General features: G+C 33.8%; 1 protein-coding gene across 3 annotated transcripts in view; it reads left to right on the top strand.

Moving 5' to 3' along the window:
* XRCC4 (X-ray repair cross complementing 4) overlaps nt 1-16,258 on the top strand; it is a 330,523-nt gene that overhangs the window by 185,521 nt on the left and 128,744 nt on the right. For all 3 annotated transcript variants that reach the window (XM_032156912.2, XM_058440741.1, XM_058440742.1), the window contains exon 7: nt 10,091-10,238. In XM_032156912.2, coding sequence (XP_032012803.1) covers nt 10,091-10,238 — 148 coding nt within the window. The remainder of the gene's footprint in view (nt 1-10,090; nt 10,239-16,258) is intronic.

Raw genomic sequence — 16,258 nt, 5'->3', positions numbered from 1 at the left:
ATTTATAATAAACCATGATAAATTGACCAGTTATTATTCTTGTCAAATTGATGCTCAAAGTAACTTTAGCTTTTAATTGTCTAATTTTGAGTATAAATAACCAAAGAATATACAAATTAGTCATTTAAAAAATAAAAACCTTACGAGATTTTTGTTGAAAATTTTGAAAAATCATAAATAACATGAAGGGGTACAACACAAAGAAAATATGTGGATGTTTGGAAATGAAAATTCGTAAGTAAAACTTTCTAATTTGGGCAATACTTTTTGACCCAATTCTAACTTAAAAGTGCTTCAAAATGGTCTGAAAGTGCATTAGTCTATCTTACCAAATCTGGATAATATAGTCATTTTTAAAAAGCATAATAAGGTAAACTACAGAATCAGGGATTTTTTTTATACCAGAAGTAACCACATAGTCTAATTTTTCCCCACCTAATTTTATGGATTTAAAAATAAACCTTTACAGAATTGTTATGTGACCTGCCCATAGTTATCGAGACAATGACTAACAGACTCAGGTTTAGAATTCTTCTAAAGTATTTTATTAATTCAGTATAAACATTTTCTTAGTTATTTGACCATTTGGTATAGAATTTCTCTTATTCCTTCTAAATGAAAGTGTTGCCTAATCCCATTCGGTTTTAAAGCTAGTTGGGACATGTCTAGTGTTGCAAATCCGGAAATCTCTTTTTTGAAAATCATTTCACAGTTTTCAAGGAATGCCTCTGAAATTTAGCCTTCTAGTTTCCTTTTCATAGAACAACTACAAACTGGCCAAATTATATCACAGAGGCATCAACCTTGTTGTAAAGGAGTTTAAAGAAGTGCAAATAGAATGTTTTTTCCTAATGTATCAAAATTATTCCAGAGTTTTCTGAGATTAAACATGCATTGGCAAAATGAAGTGGAAAGGTTTATCATTGTCAAATTCAGTTAAGTTCTTCTTCCTACCCCTGTTAGTGATCAGAGAGAGTTTGTGGTATATATTACTGTTCTTTATCCACCAAATTCACCAGATAATCAATTATGCCAATAATTCAGTCTGCCAATTTTATTAGATTTTGATTTTGACTTACTAGTCAAGCTAGTGATCTCGTCCTAGTTCTAGCCAGGTAATGTAGAGTCACTGCAGGTAATATGCTGGTAATATATTATTTTCAAAAAATAACCTGAAAGATTCCCTATACCATTTCTTTTACAAAGGTTTTGTATTTTATTTGTCTAATTTTTAAATTTATCCTAGTTCAATGAAAGCCTCTCTAAGCTTTGTAAAAAGTCTAGATTTTATTAACAGTTGAGTAAAATAAAAAAACAATGAAAATTTCAAAAATCCTTAGACATCTCTGTGAAGAAATCACTAGCAAATGTCTTAGGTTGACAGAAGTCAACCTATGAAAACAATAAAGCTTTGTGTTGGCTCCAAACATTTCATGACATAGGTAGCTGTTGAAAGCTGAGAAATTGTAGTTTTGTTTTCTGAAAACTTATTAACCATTTAAAGTGCTCTCAGAGGTTTGTTATTTTTAACTGCAAAGTGATATAAATTGAAGGCTTAATGTTATTCTTTCACAAATTGCTTTTCCCCACTAATGTTTTTCTTTTCTTAATGTTAACTGGAACTGGCACCAGCAGGCATAAATAATCAATAATATGGTATTTCACACAGATGCAAAATAACTTGTAAGTTATTATTAGGTTCCATTAGTATTTAAGAATTTATAGCAATCATTGAATATTTATTGACAAATTACTTAGTGTTACACACCATTCTAGTCTGTCTTGATCTATCAGTGGATAAGACAAATTAAGTCCCTGCCTTCATGGAGCTTGTAAATATTAGATAAATTATTGCAAGTTTGATGAAATCTAAGGATGCTTGAGGGCTATCCAAAAATTCTACCCAAAAAGGTGATTGTATAGTTTCAATTCAGATTTGCTGTTTGAGTTCATTCTGAAACATCCTGAAAACCTAATTTTAAAGCCAAGGCTTTTCTTAAATCAGTTTGCTCAGAGTGAGCTAGCCCTTTAATTTTCTCTTTTGGAAAATGCACTTCAGGGCCACCTGATTGTAAGGATTATGCTTTCAAAAAAAGCATCTATATAAGAAGAAAAGCAATGTAAGAAATAAAGTTATAATAGATATTTGTCAATGGAAAAGAAAAATCAAAGCGTCACAGATTAATTTGGGAAATGCAGTAAACAGCTGGAAATCTATGCCTACCTTAGGACTATTAAATTAGTTCCTTTTTAATTGCTTGTGTGGCTTATGGCTTTCTTACAGGTAGTTGTGTCTTTCTGTCCTACTTAATTATAAACTTTGTGAATGCATGCTGATAGTGTCTTCTGGATAGTGCCACAGTTCCAGAGTTTTCAAGGAATGCCTCTGAAATTTACCTTAATATTTGCCTCTGCATAGAATAGTTCATAAAACACTCAATAAATATTGGTTGAATGAGTGGAGGAATAAATGAATTCTTAAGGTCTGAAGAACTGAATTCCTTTGGTAGTAAAGTTTTAAGAAACAATTTTAACAAATTAAACATTGAGGCCGGGCGTGGTGGCTCACTCCAGCACTTTGGGAGGCTGAGGCAGGTGGATCACGACATCAGGAGATCAAGACCATCCTGGCTAACATGGTGAAACCCCGTCTCTACTAAAAATACAAAAATTAGCTGGGTGTGGTGGTGGGTGCCTATAATCCCAGCTACTCAGGAGGCTGAGGCAGGACAATGGCTTGAACCCGGGAGGTGGAGGTTGCAGTGAGCTGAGATCGCGCCACTGCACTCCAGCCTGGGCGACAGAGCGAGACTCCGTCTCAAAAAAAAAAAAAAAAAATTAAACATTGAAATGTTTTGTAGGCGTAGAACAATAAATATCTAATATAATCAACTTACTCTTTTTTATGCTGCAGATACTTCTGGGGTCTGTGGTTTATCCTTAATGGCCCACTCCGCCTCTGACATTGAGAGTATTAGATTTCCAAAGATGACCTCTGGCGTTACCCCAATGTCAGTAGGTATTTGTCATTAAGTCTGACTTATAGCTGTACTGGCTAAGAGAGGAGCCTGACGTTTGGAAAGTCTACGTACACAGATGCAGACACATACATTCTTAAGTGTTTGGTGCTATGTTAATAATCAGTTTATTTGGTGATTGCTAATTAATAGATTATGACCTGTCTTGTAAGATGGTCGTCAGTTATTCAGGTTAGATTGTGAAAACTGAGTAGCAACTGATTTACAGAATTGAAAACGGGCATTTGATAAATGGCATGGAAAAATAATGTGTGCTTGTTTGGTCAGATTAGAAATTTACTACCTCAAGATAGGTCACTTTGAGATACTGCCTATTGAAGTATGGTGTGATAGACCTTATCTCAGACTCTTTTCTTGATTATCTTTATACTTGTCAGTAAGACATACTACAGAGGCACAAGGTAGCCTGAGGCATTGGTTGGTTATTTTCTCCTGGGAAAGAAAGAATATGTGTTTTGAAATTTCAGACTCATTTAGGGTTGTATTTTAAAGTTTGGATTTTGAGCTTTTTTCTCTTAATATTTTATATCTTTTGAAATGAAACAATGACTTATTTATTCTAAATATTTTATAAACACTTGTGAAATGAATAAATAAATAAAACAGCCAAAAGCAGTCATAGTAGACTGAGTACTCTGTGTTCATAATAGATGGTGGTTCTGTGACAATTGGAATATTTTGAATAGGAAAACCAGTATTTATCTTACTTTTTTTTTGTCTGTGAGAAGATATAGAAGATAGCCTAAATGAATATTAATTTGGTCTTTTGTTAACAACATACTCTTTTAAAAATAATACCTTAATGATGATATTGGATATTTCTGATACTTTTTTATTTAAAAATGTTTGTAAATATGCACACTGATGTATAATCAATTTATATTATTATTTACTCTATTTTGTCATCTCAGAAATTATGGTTTATATACATTTTCTCAGCTGAGAAACTTAGAGATTCTGTAATATACCCAAGGTAAATGCAGAACTGGAGACCCAAACCCAGGCATTCTCACTCCACTTTACCCTACATCTCATCTGGAGGTTTTTAAGTAAGTTTTTGATTAAAAAGTAAGATGCACATTTGAAAATAAGAGATCCAGTCTTCATATTTATCTTGTATAAAACTACTGAGTAATATGTTAGGGTTTAGCACAAGGCCCGGGTTCCAGCTATAGCGTATTCATAATTTAATTGGAGAAACAAGAGATAAACATAAAAAGAGAGTAACAATGTAAGATTGTATGTATAAGATGAGTGATTCAAACTGTAAGTCCTACAGAGACAGGAAAGATTTCTGTGGATTGGGACTACTAAACTAGGATGACTGAAATGAGTTGGGCTGTGCTAGAAGGAGGCACATAGATGAGCCAGTAAAGGAGTAGAGGGCATTCAAAACAGGGGAAGTACAGAACAAAAGTTAAAGATATTGTTGCCCTGTAGCCCTTGGTATAGCTTACATATATGGTAGAAGATTTGTGGGAGATGTGGTTACAAAGGCAGGTGAAGGTCACATTGTAGAAGAATTTGAATGCAGGGCTAAGATCTTAGGACTTTATTTTGTAGGCAATGGGAAACCACTCATGGTTGCGTGGTTGGTTGGTCTGTCTGTACATGGCATTTGCAAACAGTACACATTTGTTTTTTTCATGGTCAGGACACCTGAAGATTAGTGCCTCCTTCCTTCTATGAGCTACATTGCCACAACTGTGAATAACATGCTTCACGACACTAGGGTGTGTGTGTGTGTGTGTGTGTGTGTGTGTGTGTGTATATTTGAGGGGGCTAGAGATGGGCATATCTGTGTGGTGGGGCAAGAGGAAGAGAGGTGGCAATCTTCATTCAAGTATTATAGACTGTTTCTGTGTGCCAAGCTATATATCATATGAAAAGAAAAACATCTATAAATACAAGATAATAATGAGGGCCTTATAAAAACAAATTATAAACATGAAAAATGATTTATAAAAATACTGAGATTTAAAGATTTCCTGGTCAGAGGCTGAAGTTTACCAGGTAATTTAACTTAGGAGATTCAGCCAAATTCCTGGCAGCTTAGCCAACAGTGTCATTTCATTCCAATATTGAGAGTACCCAGGGAAGCTAACTCCCTGCCTTTCTCATGTCTGAACTACTGTTGCCAAGATCCTGCAGTTCTTCTGTCAGATGACAAGAAGTGTAGCTTTTTGTGGAGCTACCTTTCACAATAACAGGGCTTGTGAAAAGATTCCCCATTTTCAAGATGCAGTGAACCTAACAAGAACTTGAAATTCATCCCACGGCCATACCAATCAGTATTCCAGCTGTAGTAAGTTAATTGGCAATGGTTTTTTTTTTTTCCTTTTGTCTTCTTTTAAAAAAAAAAAAATCCTGGAAATGGTGAAAGACATGTTGTCATGACAAAAAAAAAATGATTGCAATATTAAAAACTGAGAATTCTGGAGGTGGAATCTTAAGAAAAAAACCTCCCCAGTCAATATTGAATCCATACTTTTCTGCCTGAATTTGAAAACTTGCAAGCTGATTTAACATATCTCTCTGCCTTCTTACTCCTTCCATTTCTTTTCTGCTGCCCATATTTATCCTGTCTAATTTCCTGCACCTTTCATGCATGCCATTACAACAAGGCCACCCTCCTCCTCATTACCCTTTGAACATTTGCCATTCTTTTCCAACTCTATTCAAGTTCTCTCATATCTAAAATGAATACATATAATACACTTAATATGAATTGATTTTTTTAACAATGAGATGCCAGACTTGAAAGTGAAAACTTGAATTATTGCACTCAAATATATATGTAAGGTAATGGATATTATAGACATTTTTGAACTCCTATCCGTGACCTCCTATTGATATAGTTCAGATCCCTTCTGTTGTATGTGAAATAGCATTGCTCATTTGGAGACCGACAGTCATTGATCAAGGAAGCTAATTTCAGAACAGAATTGTAGTATTTAGCATCAAGACCAAAGACAATGAAAAGATCAAACATTATCACAATTGGAGGAAAGAGGCAGGATGGGTTGAAATTTGAAAAATGTAGGCCAGGCATGGTGGCTCACGCCTGTAATCCCAGCACTTTGGGAGGCCAAGGCGGGTAGATCACCTGAGCTCAGTAGTTCAAGACCAGCCTGGCCAACATGGTAAAACCATGTCTCTACTAAAAATACAAAAATTAGCCGGGCATGGTGGCAGGCGCCTATAATCCCAGCTACTCAGGAGCCTGAGGCAGGAGAATTGTTTGAACCTGGGAGGCAGAGGTTGCAGTGAGCCGAGATCACGCCATTGCACTCCAGCCTGGGCAACAAGAGGAAAATTCTGTCTCAAAAAAAAAAAAAAAAAGAAATTTGAAAAGTATTCAAGATGAGCAATGTAATACTTAGGTACCAAGTATTGAAGTAGTGCCTTTTTATCCTGGTTTCAGGGTGGAGAGAGGATAGAATGGATTGTTTTTGCCTTTTATTAAAGGCTAGATAGATATCGAAACTTCATTTTAAAGAAATATTTGAGGCCGGGCGCGGTGGCTCACGCTTGTAATCCCAGCACTTTGGGAGGCCGAGGCGGGCGGATCACGAGTTCAGGAGATTGAGACCGCGGTGAAACTTCGTCTCTACTAAAAAATACAAAAAAATTAGCCGGGCGTGGTGGCGGGCGCCTGTAGTCCCAGCTACTCGGAGAGGCTGAGGCAGGAGAATGGCGTGAACCCGGGAGGCGGAGTTTGCAGTGAGCCAAGATTGCGCCACTGCACTCCAGCCTGGGCGACAGAGCGAGACTCCGTCTCAAGAAAAAAAAAAAAAAAAAAGAAATATTTGAAGTAAGAGAATCTATTACAATATGGTTTGCTATTACATTTATGTGAAAAACTGAGGGGAACACCGTTTCCCATGGTGCAAACACAAACCAAAAAAGATGTATTCCATTTAAACTGTAACTGAGCTTATACAGCTAGCCCTTTTTCTTCATGCCAATTTTATAGAAAGGTTACACTGTAATTATCAAGAGGAATGAATCATAATGTGGTGAACTGGCCAGAAGTACTTGGTCACACACAACTTCAGTTTAATAATGGTAGTCACCAAGAAGTTTGAAGTAAGAGAACATTAGACACTTCTTCAATTTTGTTTCAAGGCAATTAATAAAATTCTCAAATTAAATTTTGCCACACATACAATTATTAACTAAATATTTACTTGTAAGTAAGCACAAAATAATTCATGAACCTGTCCTATAAGTTTGAAAAAAAATGGCAAGCTCTCGGTCCTTTTAGGTGTCCCAGTCACTACCTCATAGAAAATGTTCATCTTTGACAAATATAAAGATTCCTGACCAGGAATGATGATTCTTCCTGACTTCAAACAACCACAGTTGTTCAGGGTTCATAGCTGGACGCAGAACCATTTAAAAATTTAGCAGAAGGTTATCTCTAGGTATAAATAGGCCTTATGGGATTTTTACACCTTGTCCATAAAATGATGGGCAGTATTTCCAAAATATTTTAACCAGTCTGTATAACACTAGTACTTTTAATTCACTCATGAAAACCCATATGTAATATTCATCAAATTAGTTTACATGCTTTGTTTTTATCAATAGGCATATGTTTTGTCATTCAGTATACTGATTAGTAAGTCATCGGTTATTGATTGAAATATGAATAACAAAAGTACCTGGAGTGGCCTCCTTAGGAGTACAGATTTCTGATCCCGTCAGCCTGCTCCTGGTCGGTGCATTCCTGATTAGATGCTAGAAACATCTTGGTTATAGTCCACCCTCACTAACATACCTTTAGTAACGTTGTATTTTAAAGTAAGTTGCAGACATTATAATACATGATGTAATCACTTCCCAAATACAGTATCCTTTTTGGTTGCCAATTTGTAAGACATCGTTTGGAGTTCTGAAGTGAATGGCAGAACTTTTCACTAATTTTATTTTTAAAAATTTTGCCTTGTATTTTAATTTAAACTTAATATTCTTTTTTCCTAGATATCTGCCGTAACATTAAGTATAATCTTTCTCCAGTTTACAAATCTATAATTGAAATGTCCTCTACCTCTAACAGTTTTGCTAGTTTTGTTCATAGACAAGCATATACTTGTACTTTCATTAGTCATCTCTTAGCTTAATAGCATTGGGAAATCTTTCAGCTTCAATGTGTTTAAAAAAAAAAAAAACTTCCTTTTAATTTACCCTTATGTATTCCCCATACATTTTTAGAGGCTAATAAAAAACTGTCCTAAAACTTAAACAGCTTTGGAAAGTAAACTATGCTTTGATGGGTTTTCACTTAGTATGTGATCAAAGAATAATTTACCAACTAGGAAAAAATATTTTTAATTGTCATAATGACAAAATATAAGAGCAAAGGCTTTGTGATTTGGGAAAGTCACTTAACCTCTCTGAAGCCTTGTTTTCCTTATAAATAAAATGAAGATAGTAATAATAAGTACTTTATGAAGTAATTTTAAGGATTAACAAGGTAATACATGGAAAAGCCATAGCAAAGTGCCCAAAACATAAGATCTGGAAATTAATAGTTATTAAGAAAAAAAAATCAAGAGAGGAATTTCAGTAGAGTGTTCAACAGTGTCCAAGTTATCTCGTAGAGATCAGGTAAAGCATGAACTACACAGAGTGAGAACTCAACATGCAAGCTTTTCTGCCAGAATGTAATATATGTGTACCTGAAAAACCACTCATTCTGCAAAATTACACAGTAAAAATGACAGGCTTAAGGGAGAAAAAATTAAGCTTTGGGCAATATATTCAAAATCGACTCAGTTTCTCCCATTCTGTAGCAATTTACCCATCTGACAAAGGGCTGATATCCAGAATCTACACAGAACTTAAACAAATTTGCAAGAAAAAAAAACCCCACTAAAAAGTGGCCAAAGGATATGAACAGACACTTCTTAAAAGAAGACATTTATGTTGCCAACAGACATATGAAAAAAAGCTCATCATTACTGGCCATTAGAGAAATACAAATCAAAACCACAATGAGATACTATCTCATGCCAGTTAGAATGGTGATCATTAAAAAGTCAGGAAACAACAGATGCCAGAGAGGATGTGGAGAAATAGGAATGCTTTTACACTGTTGGTGGGTGTGTAAATTAGTTCAATCATTGTGGAAGACAGTGTGGTGATTCCTCAAGAATCTAGAACCAGAAATACCATTTGACCCAGCAATCCCATTACTAGGTATATACCCAAAGGATTCTAAATCATTCTACTATAAAGACATATGCACATGTATGTTTATTGCAGCTCTATTTACAATAGCAAAGACTTGGAACCAACCCAAATGCCCATCAATGATAGACTGGATTAAGAAAGGGTGGCACATATACACCATGGAATACTATGCAGCCATAGAAAAGGATGAGTTCATGTCCTTTGCAGGGACATGGATGAAGCTAAAAACCATCATTCTCAACAAGCTAACACAGGAACAGAAAACCAAACATTGCATGTTCTCACTCATAAGTGGGAGTTGAACAATGAGAACACATGGACATGGGGATGGAAACATCACACACCGGGGCCGGTCAGTGGGTAAGGGGCAAGAGGAGGGATACCATTAGGAGAAATACCTAATATAGATGACGGGTTGATGGGTGCAGCACACCACCATAGCACTTGTATACATATGTAACAAACCTGCACGTTCTGCACATGTATCTCAGAACTTAAAAGATAATAAAAAAAAATCTATGCAGTTTTGTCATTGTTGCTATGATTTCTAGTTATAATCCTAATAAAAATACTAGCTCCATTAAATCTCCAAGAACACGTTTACCCAGCATCAAAGATCATTTTGATCAAATTATTCCATGTGTACAATATACATAATGTTTTTTGTTGGTAGTAAAGTATCATATGCCATCTAACTGACTTGATTCAACAAATCTGCATAAAGATTTGAAAGAATAGTTTTGCTATATTTTAATTGTCACCTTATGTCAATGCTAAAACAGCAAGTTAATACTTTACTTACAAATGATATGCATAATTTTCTTGGGTCACATTCTCATCTCATTTTATTTTAGCTGCTGTAAGTAAAGATGATTCCATTATTTCAAGTCTTGATGTCACTGATATTGCACCAAGTAGAAAAAGGAGACAGCGAATGCAAAGAAATCTTGGGACAGAACCTAAAATGGCTCCTCAGGAGAATCAGCTTCAAGAAAAGGAAAAGTAAGTCATTTTATTCTTTGCCAAGAAGTGAGATGACATTTTTGAAAATCTAGCATATGATCTTAAAAATTATATTTTCATTTTGAACGTTTTTAAAGTTATTTTTAAGAAAATGTCATTTTGGAGTTGTAAAATGTTTGAATCAATATATTGTTTCAGTATTTGGTTAATTTCTATTAATATTTAAAGCTGAAATGCTGAAAACGTAAGCAAAATTTTTTTCTCATGGTTTTTATAGATTAATTAGAAATGGCATGTAGGATACAAAAAATATTGGAATCCAACTAGTGTTCAGTAAAATGTTTCAATCTAATTTACTGCTTAAAAGAGACCCGTGTAGCATTCAAATTAGCCATTTAATTTGGTTATACTTGGCATTTTTTTTCAAGTAAAATGTCTCTTTCTCATCATCTGTTTATTTCTATCAAGTTTTGGCATTGTGTACTTTGTTTTCACTGTTTTTCACTCTTTGGTTCTGATTACCCTGCATCAGTCTATATTTCAATTTAGGTGTGATGAGTTGCAAAGTTGAAACACTTAATATTTCGTTACAGCAAAACAATGAGCGTTTATAAAGAATATTATCAGTTTAATCCAAAATGAATGTGCAAATCATTTGTATCTTTGGGTATGTGTATATATGCTCTGAGAATTTATTTTTTCTAAAGTTTTTGTTAATTCAGTAAATAGTTATTGAATGATGATACTGTGGCAGATGATTTTATAGTTCAGTGATTTTCACAGTATGGAATGAGGGTACCTGGGGTTTTCCAATGGCCCTTTGTAGGGGTCCCTAAGGTCGTCCCTTCTTAAATTCCATACCTGTGTGAGGCTGGATTTTCTTATATCCTTCAATTAAAATAATATTTCACCGCTGATTGAATGCAGAAGCTGGTGAAAATCCAACTGTTTTCAATCAAACCAGCTATCAACCAGATTTGAAAAGTATAAAACAATGCCCTCATAACATTTTTTTCTGGAAAATGTGTTTCATAAAGAATATATTATTGATATTATCATATACTGGATTTGTGTTTTTTTTAAATGAATTAATGAATCTGTTTAAATTTTCTCAGGTTTAATTTTCAATATGGCAAATAGTCTACATAAACTAAAATGTGGAGTCAAAACTCTTGCGACCCTCAAAAATTTTTTAAAATATAAAGGGTTCCTGAGAGCAAAAAGCTTTAAAATTCTGTTGTAGACCATAAGGGTGCAAAGAAGCACAATTCATGCCATCAGGAAACTGGTAGCCTAGTAGGAACATGTTTTAGTTTCTAGCATATCAACACTGTATAGTGGGATTATTTTGTCTATCATTGTGTTTTTGTTCTCTCCGCAATTGGCCTGATCTACATATACTTAAAAATGCTATCTCTATACTATGCTGGATCCATAATGTCTTTAGACAATATATGCAAAAACCCATTGTGCACTAAATTCTTTCTGGTTTGTGTTTATCATTTGAATTTATTCATAGCTTTTAACCCCTTGATAGAGCTCGTAGAGTTCAAGGCATAGTGTGATCTCTTTTATATAGTGAACCAAAAATATTTTCAATTTACAAACATTGAAATAGCCAAACTATTCCTATGGATTAATATGGGAAAGAATAAAATTATAAGCAGTTTGAAACGTTCCAGAAACTAAGTACTTCATTCAATCAATTAGTAGACAAGTGAGTAATGAGTTGAAATTGAATTATGTGCCAGGCATAATATTGATCATGCTGAGGATCCCAGAAAGTAGAAAATAGACACAGCTCCTGTCCTCATGGAACTTTCAGTCCAGTTGTTTTGTCTGATAATGACTCATGGTTTGCGGGAAGAAGGAAATACTGGTTTTATGTTGGAGAGCTGCGTCTTAGGTCTTTTCACTCTATGTGTGAAGCAAAGGTAAGGTTTTAGGTTGCTAACATTTTCTGAGTACACTGTGTTGCTTAAGCAGGTTTCTGATATGCATGATACAGAGATGAAAGAAGTTTAGCTCTGAATCAAGATTAAATATTTTTGTTTAGCTTTTTAATAAAGGTAGTGTGTTTGTTTCTCCAAACATACAGACAATTAATATTATGTTCCTTTTCTTTTCCATGTTTAGGTAATCGTGTCAATGTTTATGTTATATATTTTCACCATTTTAAAAGTTGACAAAGTTGATATAAACCATATCAGCTTTTGGGAATGGTCTGCTAATTATATCATTGTAGGCCTTTTAGGCAGACTGCCCCTATGTAGAAATGAAAAACACCTGTTAGATGTCAGGGAGCATTTTAAAGATTAAGAGAAATTTAGTTTAGCATGTATCAGTCAGATGTTGAGTGGTTGATACCCTACTGTATAATGCCTCCTCTTTTGCTCAAATAAAACAAAATGTTAAATTATGTATTTTGGTTTTTTTTATACTATAGGATTTCTTTGCATTTTGAATAGAGGAGACTGAAATTTTATGGCTGTTAAAAATTTTAAATACTAGTTGTACTTTCCCAATTTTTTTAAATTAAAAAAAAGAAGCTTCTATAAAACAAAAGCAAAAATAAGCCTTAGCTCTTAAAAAAAACCTGAGTAAGACATTCTCAATTACTAATGGCTGGCCCTTATTTTAAGTTTTAAAATTAAAACTGCTACCTGTTTTCCTGCCTTCCTGAAGCATGATTTTTTTCTCTGACAGCTTGTCATCAAAAACATAAACATCAATTAGGTTCATGTACTCTATCTGTAGACTCGCAAATAAATGCAGATGTGGTTAGTTTGCTACTTCCGGGTGAAAATACATCAGTCCCTACCTCTAAACTTCAGTTTCCTAGGCCCTTCTGATTGCATGACCTTCAGTCCCTTCCAGCATTCCCACCAGACATCTTACGTGTGATTCCACTATTTAGCTTCTCTACCTCTGCAACCCAAGAACAAAGAAACAGAAGTAGGGGAAGAAGTGGTCATAAGTACTATGGCTTAATTTTTTTTTTTTTTTTTTTTGTCTACAAGACTTTGTGCAAGTCGTCTTACCTTTCCAAGGTTCAGTTTTCTCATCTAAAAATGAAAGGATTATACTAGATGATCTGTAAGGTCCTTCTCAATATTTATAAATCTATTGTATATTTAACTATTCACCACTTTCAAAACATGAATATGATTTAGCAATAAAATACTTCCACATTTATTAGCTATTATTGATTAAAATTCATGAAGCAATTAAAAATATGAAATATCCATGAGAAAAGTATTCATTTTTTAAATTTAACTGTTTATAGGTATTTTACAATGTAACATATTAAGTACTTTATAAATACCACAGGGTTATTTTGCATTCTGAGAAAAACTAAATACTTATCTATAAAACAAAACTTAATAGTTTTTAAATTTAGTTGAACATTTATTGCAACCCTAAGTCATTGTTATAGTGACAAGGTATAGAAGGAGAGAGAGATATAAAAATAAATCAGAATCTTGATAAGCGCTTTATATGTTATCTCTCATTTAAATCTCACGCAAACCCTATAAGATAGGTATTAATTTATCCTTCTTACAGATGAAAAGCAACCAAGGCTCATAAAGATATAGTTCTTTTGCCAGAGCAGCACAGCCGGTGTTTTATTCCAGAGTTTGTGCCTGGTTACTTCCTCAACTGGGTTTATAATCTTTTGAGAGACAAAGATATACACAAATAATTTTGTGCAGAGCGAGGGGAGTACATCAATCATAAAGTTCTAAATTGAAATATTTGGAATTGTGTTCCAGATCTGTGGGTGCACTATTATATGTGGGAATGGATTTTGAGCATTTTATTTTATCTGAGAACCACTTTTTTGGGGGGTGGGGAAGCTTTCCTTTTATTTTGACTCAATATACAGAGAGAAATGACTTCAGTTAATACCTGAAATACTCTGCAAAGCTTTTAGAGACTTCAGAACAAATATAAATCACTGTAAAAGGAATACAGATATAAAATAAATATAAATTATTAAATTCACAGAGCTTTATAATGAATTTTTTTATTAATCTTGTAAACTTTCAAAGTATCTGGACAAACTATGTCCATCAAATATAAAAGAAAATTTGTAATAAAGTTGCTTTTACCAATAAAAATACTAAATAGTATTTCAAATGAATACCGGATGCCAAAACAACACATACACCTTAGAGTGAGTTTTTTATTTAATTAGCTAGGACTACACAATCTTATCACAGTCTTGTGGCTACAAGGGGCAGAAAAAGATGTAGCGTATTTCAGCCCAGTATTTCCCCACCTCCATAGAGTGCAGTGCCACTGATAGAGTTTGTATAAGGTATTGTCTTCCTGAACCTACAAAAGCTCAATTCTTATTTTGTTATGCCAGATGCTTACAGTATTATCCTTGAAGAAATTGTACAATCCATGCACTTTTGTTTTGAGGAGTTATAAACATCAGAATTTTTGTGGCTTCCAAACCAAAGTGACTGTATCTATTAAAGCTTTTCAGGGTCCTAAGAGCTCATTTCCCCACAGTAACTCAGTTGCAGTCACATAGAGTTTATGTGGCAATATTCACTCTTAATAAAGATTCTTCTTTTTAATGGAGTTTTGAAGAAAGTTATTTGTTTGCTTTCTGATATCTTCTTCCTATGTTTCTATTATTAATGTTATGAATTATAAAAATTAAAACAGTGAGGGGGTAAGAGTCTGGTATTAATTCGTTTATTTTTTAATAAAATGAACTTTATTTTATTTGTTTCCCAATTATAAAAGCAGTTCATGCTCATTCCAGAAAAATCAGAAAACACACAGAAACAAAAGAATGAGCATATGGGAAACTCGTAATCCCACCCACCTGGAGATGACCACCGTTGAGACCTGGTACTCTGTGTCTTTGCAGATCCCTCTGTCTTCCACACTTCATTGACAAAACTAGGCTCACACCAGTTATGCTATAACCCACAACTTTTTTTTTCTTCCATCTAGCAATCGATATGGTGTAATGTGGGAGGAAAATAATATCTTTGGAAGACTATGTTTTAAAAGCAGTTGATTAATTTGAGATATATAATAGTTTATATGTAGAGAGAGTTATACATGGAATTACACATATATTAAACATACATGTATGTATGTTTTGCCGGAATTTCTCCAGGAAAGCTATAACAATTTGTACCCTCACAACAGTGTTTGCCTTTTGAGTTTTTTTTGTTGTTGTTTACATTTTAGAAATACATATATAGAGAGAAGGAGATGAAATTGCATGTGCCAACTTAAAATGGGGTAGTTGACCATCCCATCTTTTCAGATTCTTTTCAAAAAGAATTTATTTTCATACCTTGATTCTTAAAAATTGCTAGCAATGTATTCAAAGTTTAAATCTCAAAGTATTTGAAAATTATGTTTTTTAAATTTAGATGGATAATATAATCATCAAATTCAAATATCTAATTTTTGTAGATTTTTGGTACCCGAACTTTAGACTTTTTAAATGTCAAATTAGGTACATAAAATGAATGTTCAATTGCTATATATTTACTCTGGTCATCATGAGCAAACCTCATTTTTTACACAACTTTAATTTTATCATAATGTTTTCTTAGTTGCAAAAGTAAACACGGTGGTGGTTTTAAAACGAGATAGGTTTTTATTAGCTTCACTCTATGTTTACCTAACTGGTCAGGCTGCGGCTCTCACTTTGCTTGCTGCATATTTTGATTAATGGCCCCTTGGCCTTGTTCCAGAGTATACTGATTATGGTCAGTGCACTTCAAAGATGATTTATTAATTGTGTTTGTGACCCAAAATAATTCAATAAAGATTGATCATATGCATTATTATAGATTTGCCAATAAAATCAACAGTTACACTTTAAGAGAATGTTTGCCTGAATAGATTTTTTAAGTTTACAAAAAGGACAAATTTTTTTTAATGTATTCTGTATTAAATACAGATTTATGGCCTTTTAAAGCATGGTTATTAAATGTATCATAGGCTTGGTCTTGTAAGTGCATGAATTGTAAGTTCTACTTTAACATAATTTCAAGATAATATGTTTCATTGGAGCTTAC

Source organism: Hylobates moloch, unplaced genomic scaffold (assembly GCF_009828535.3).
Source record: "Hylobates moloch isolate HMO894 unplaced genomic scaffold, HMol_V3 SCAFFOLD_6, whole genome shotgun sequence".
NCBI classification, from domain to species: Eukaryota; Metazoa; Chordata; class Mammalia; order Primates; family Hylobatidae; genus Hylobates; species Hylobates moloch.
This window is presented reverse-complemented; position numbering and strand designations above follow the sequence as displayed.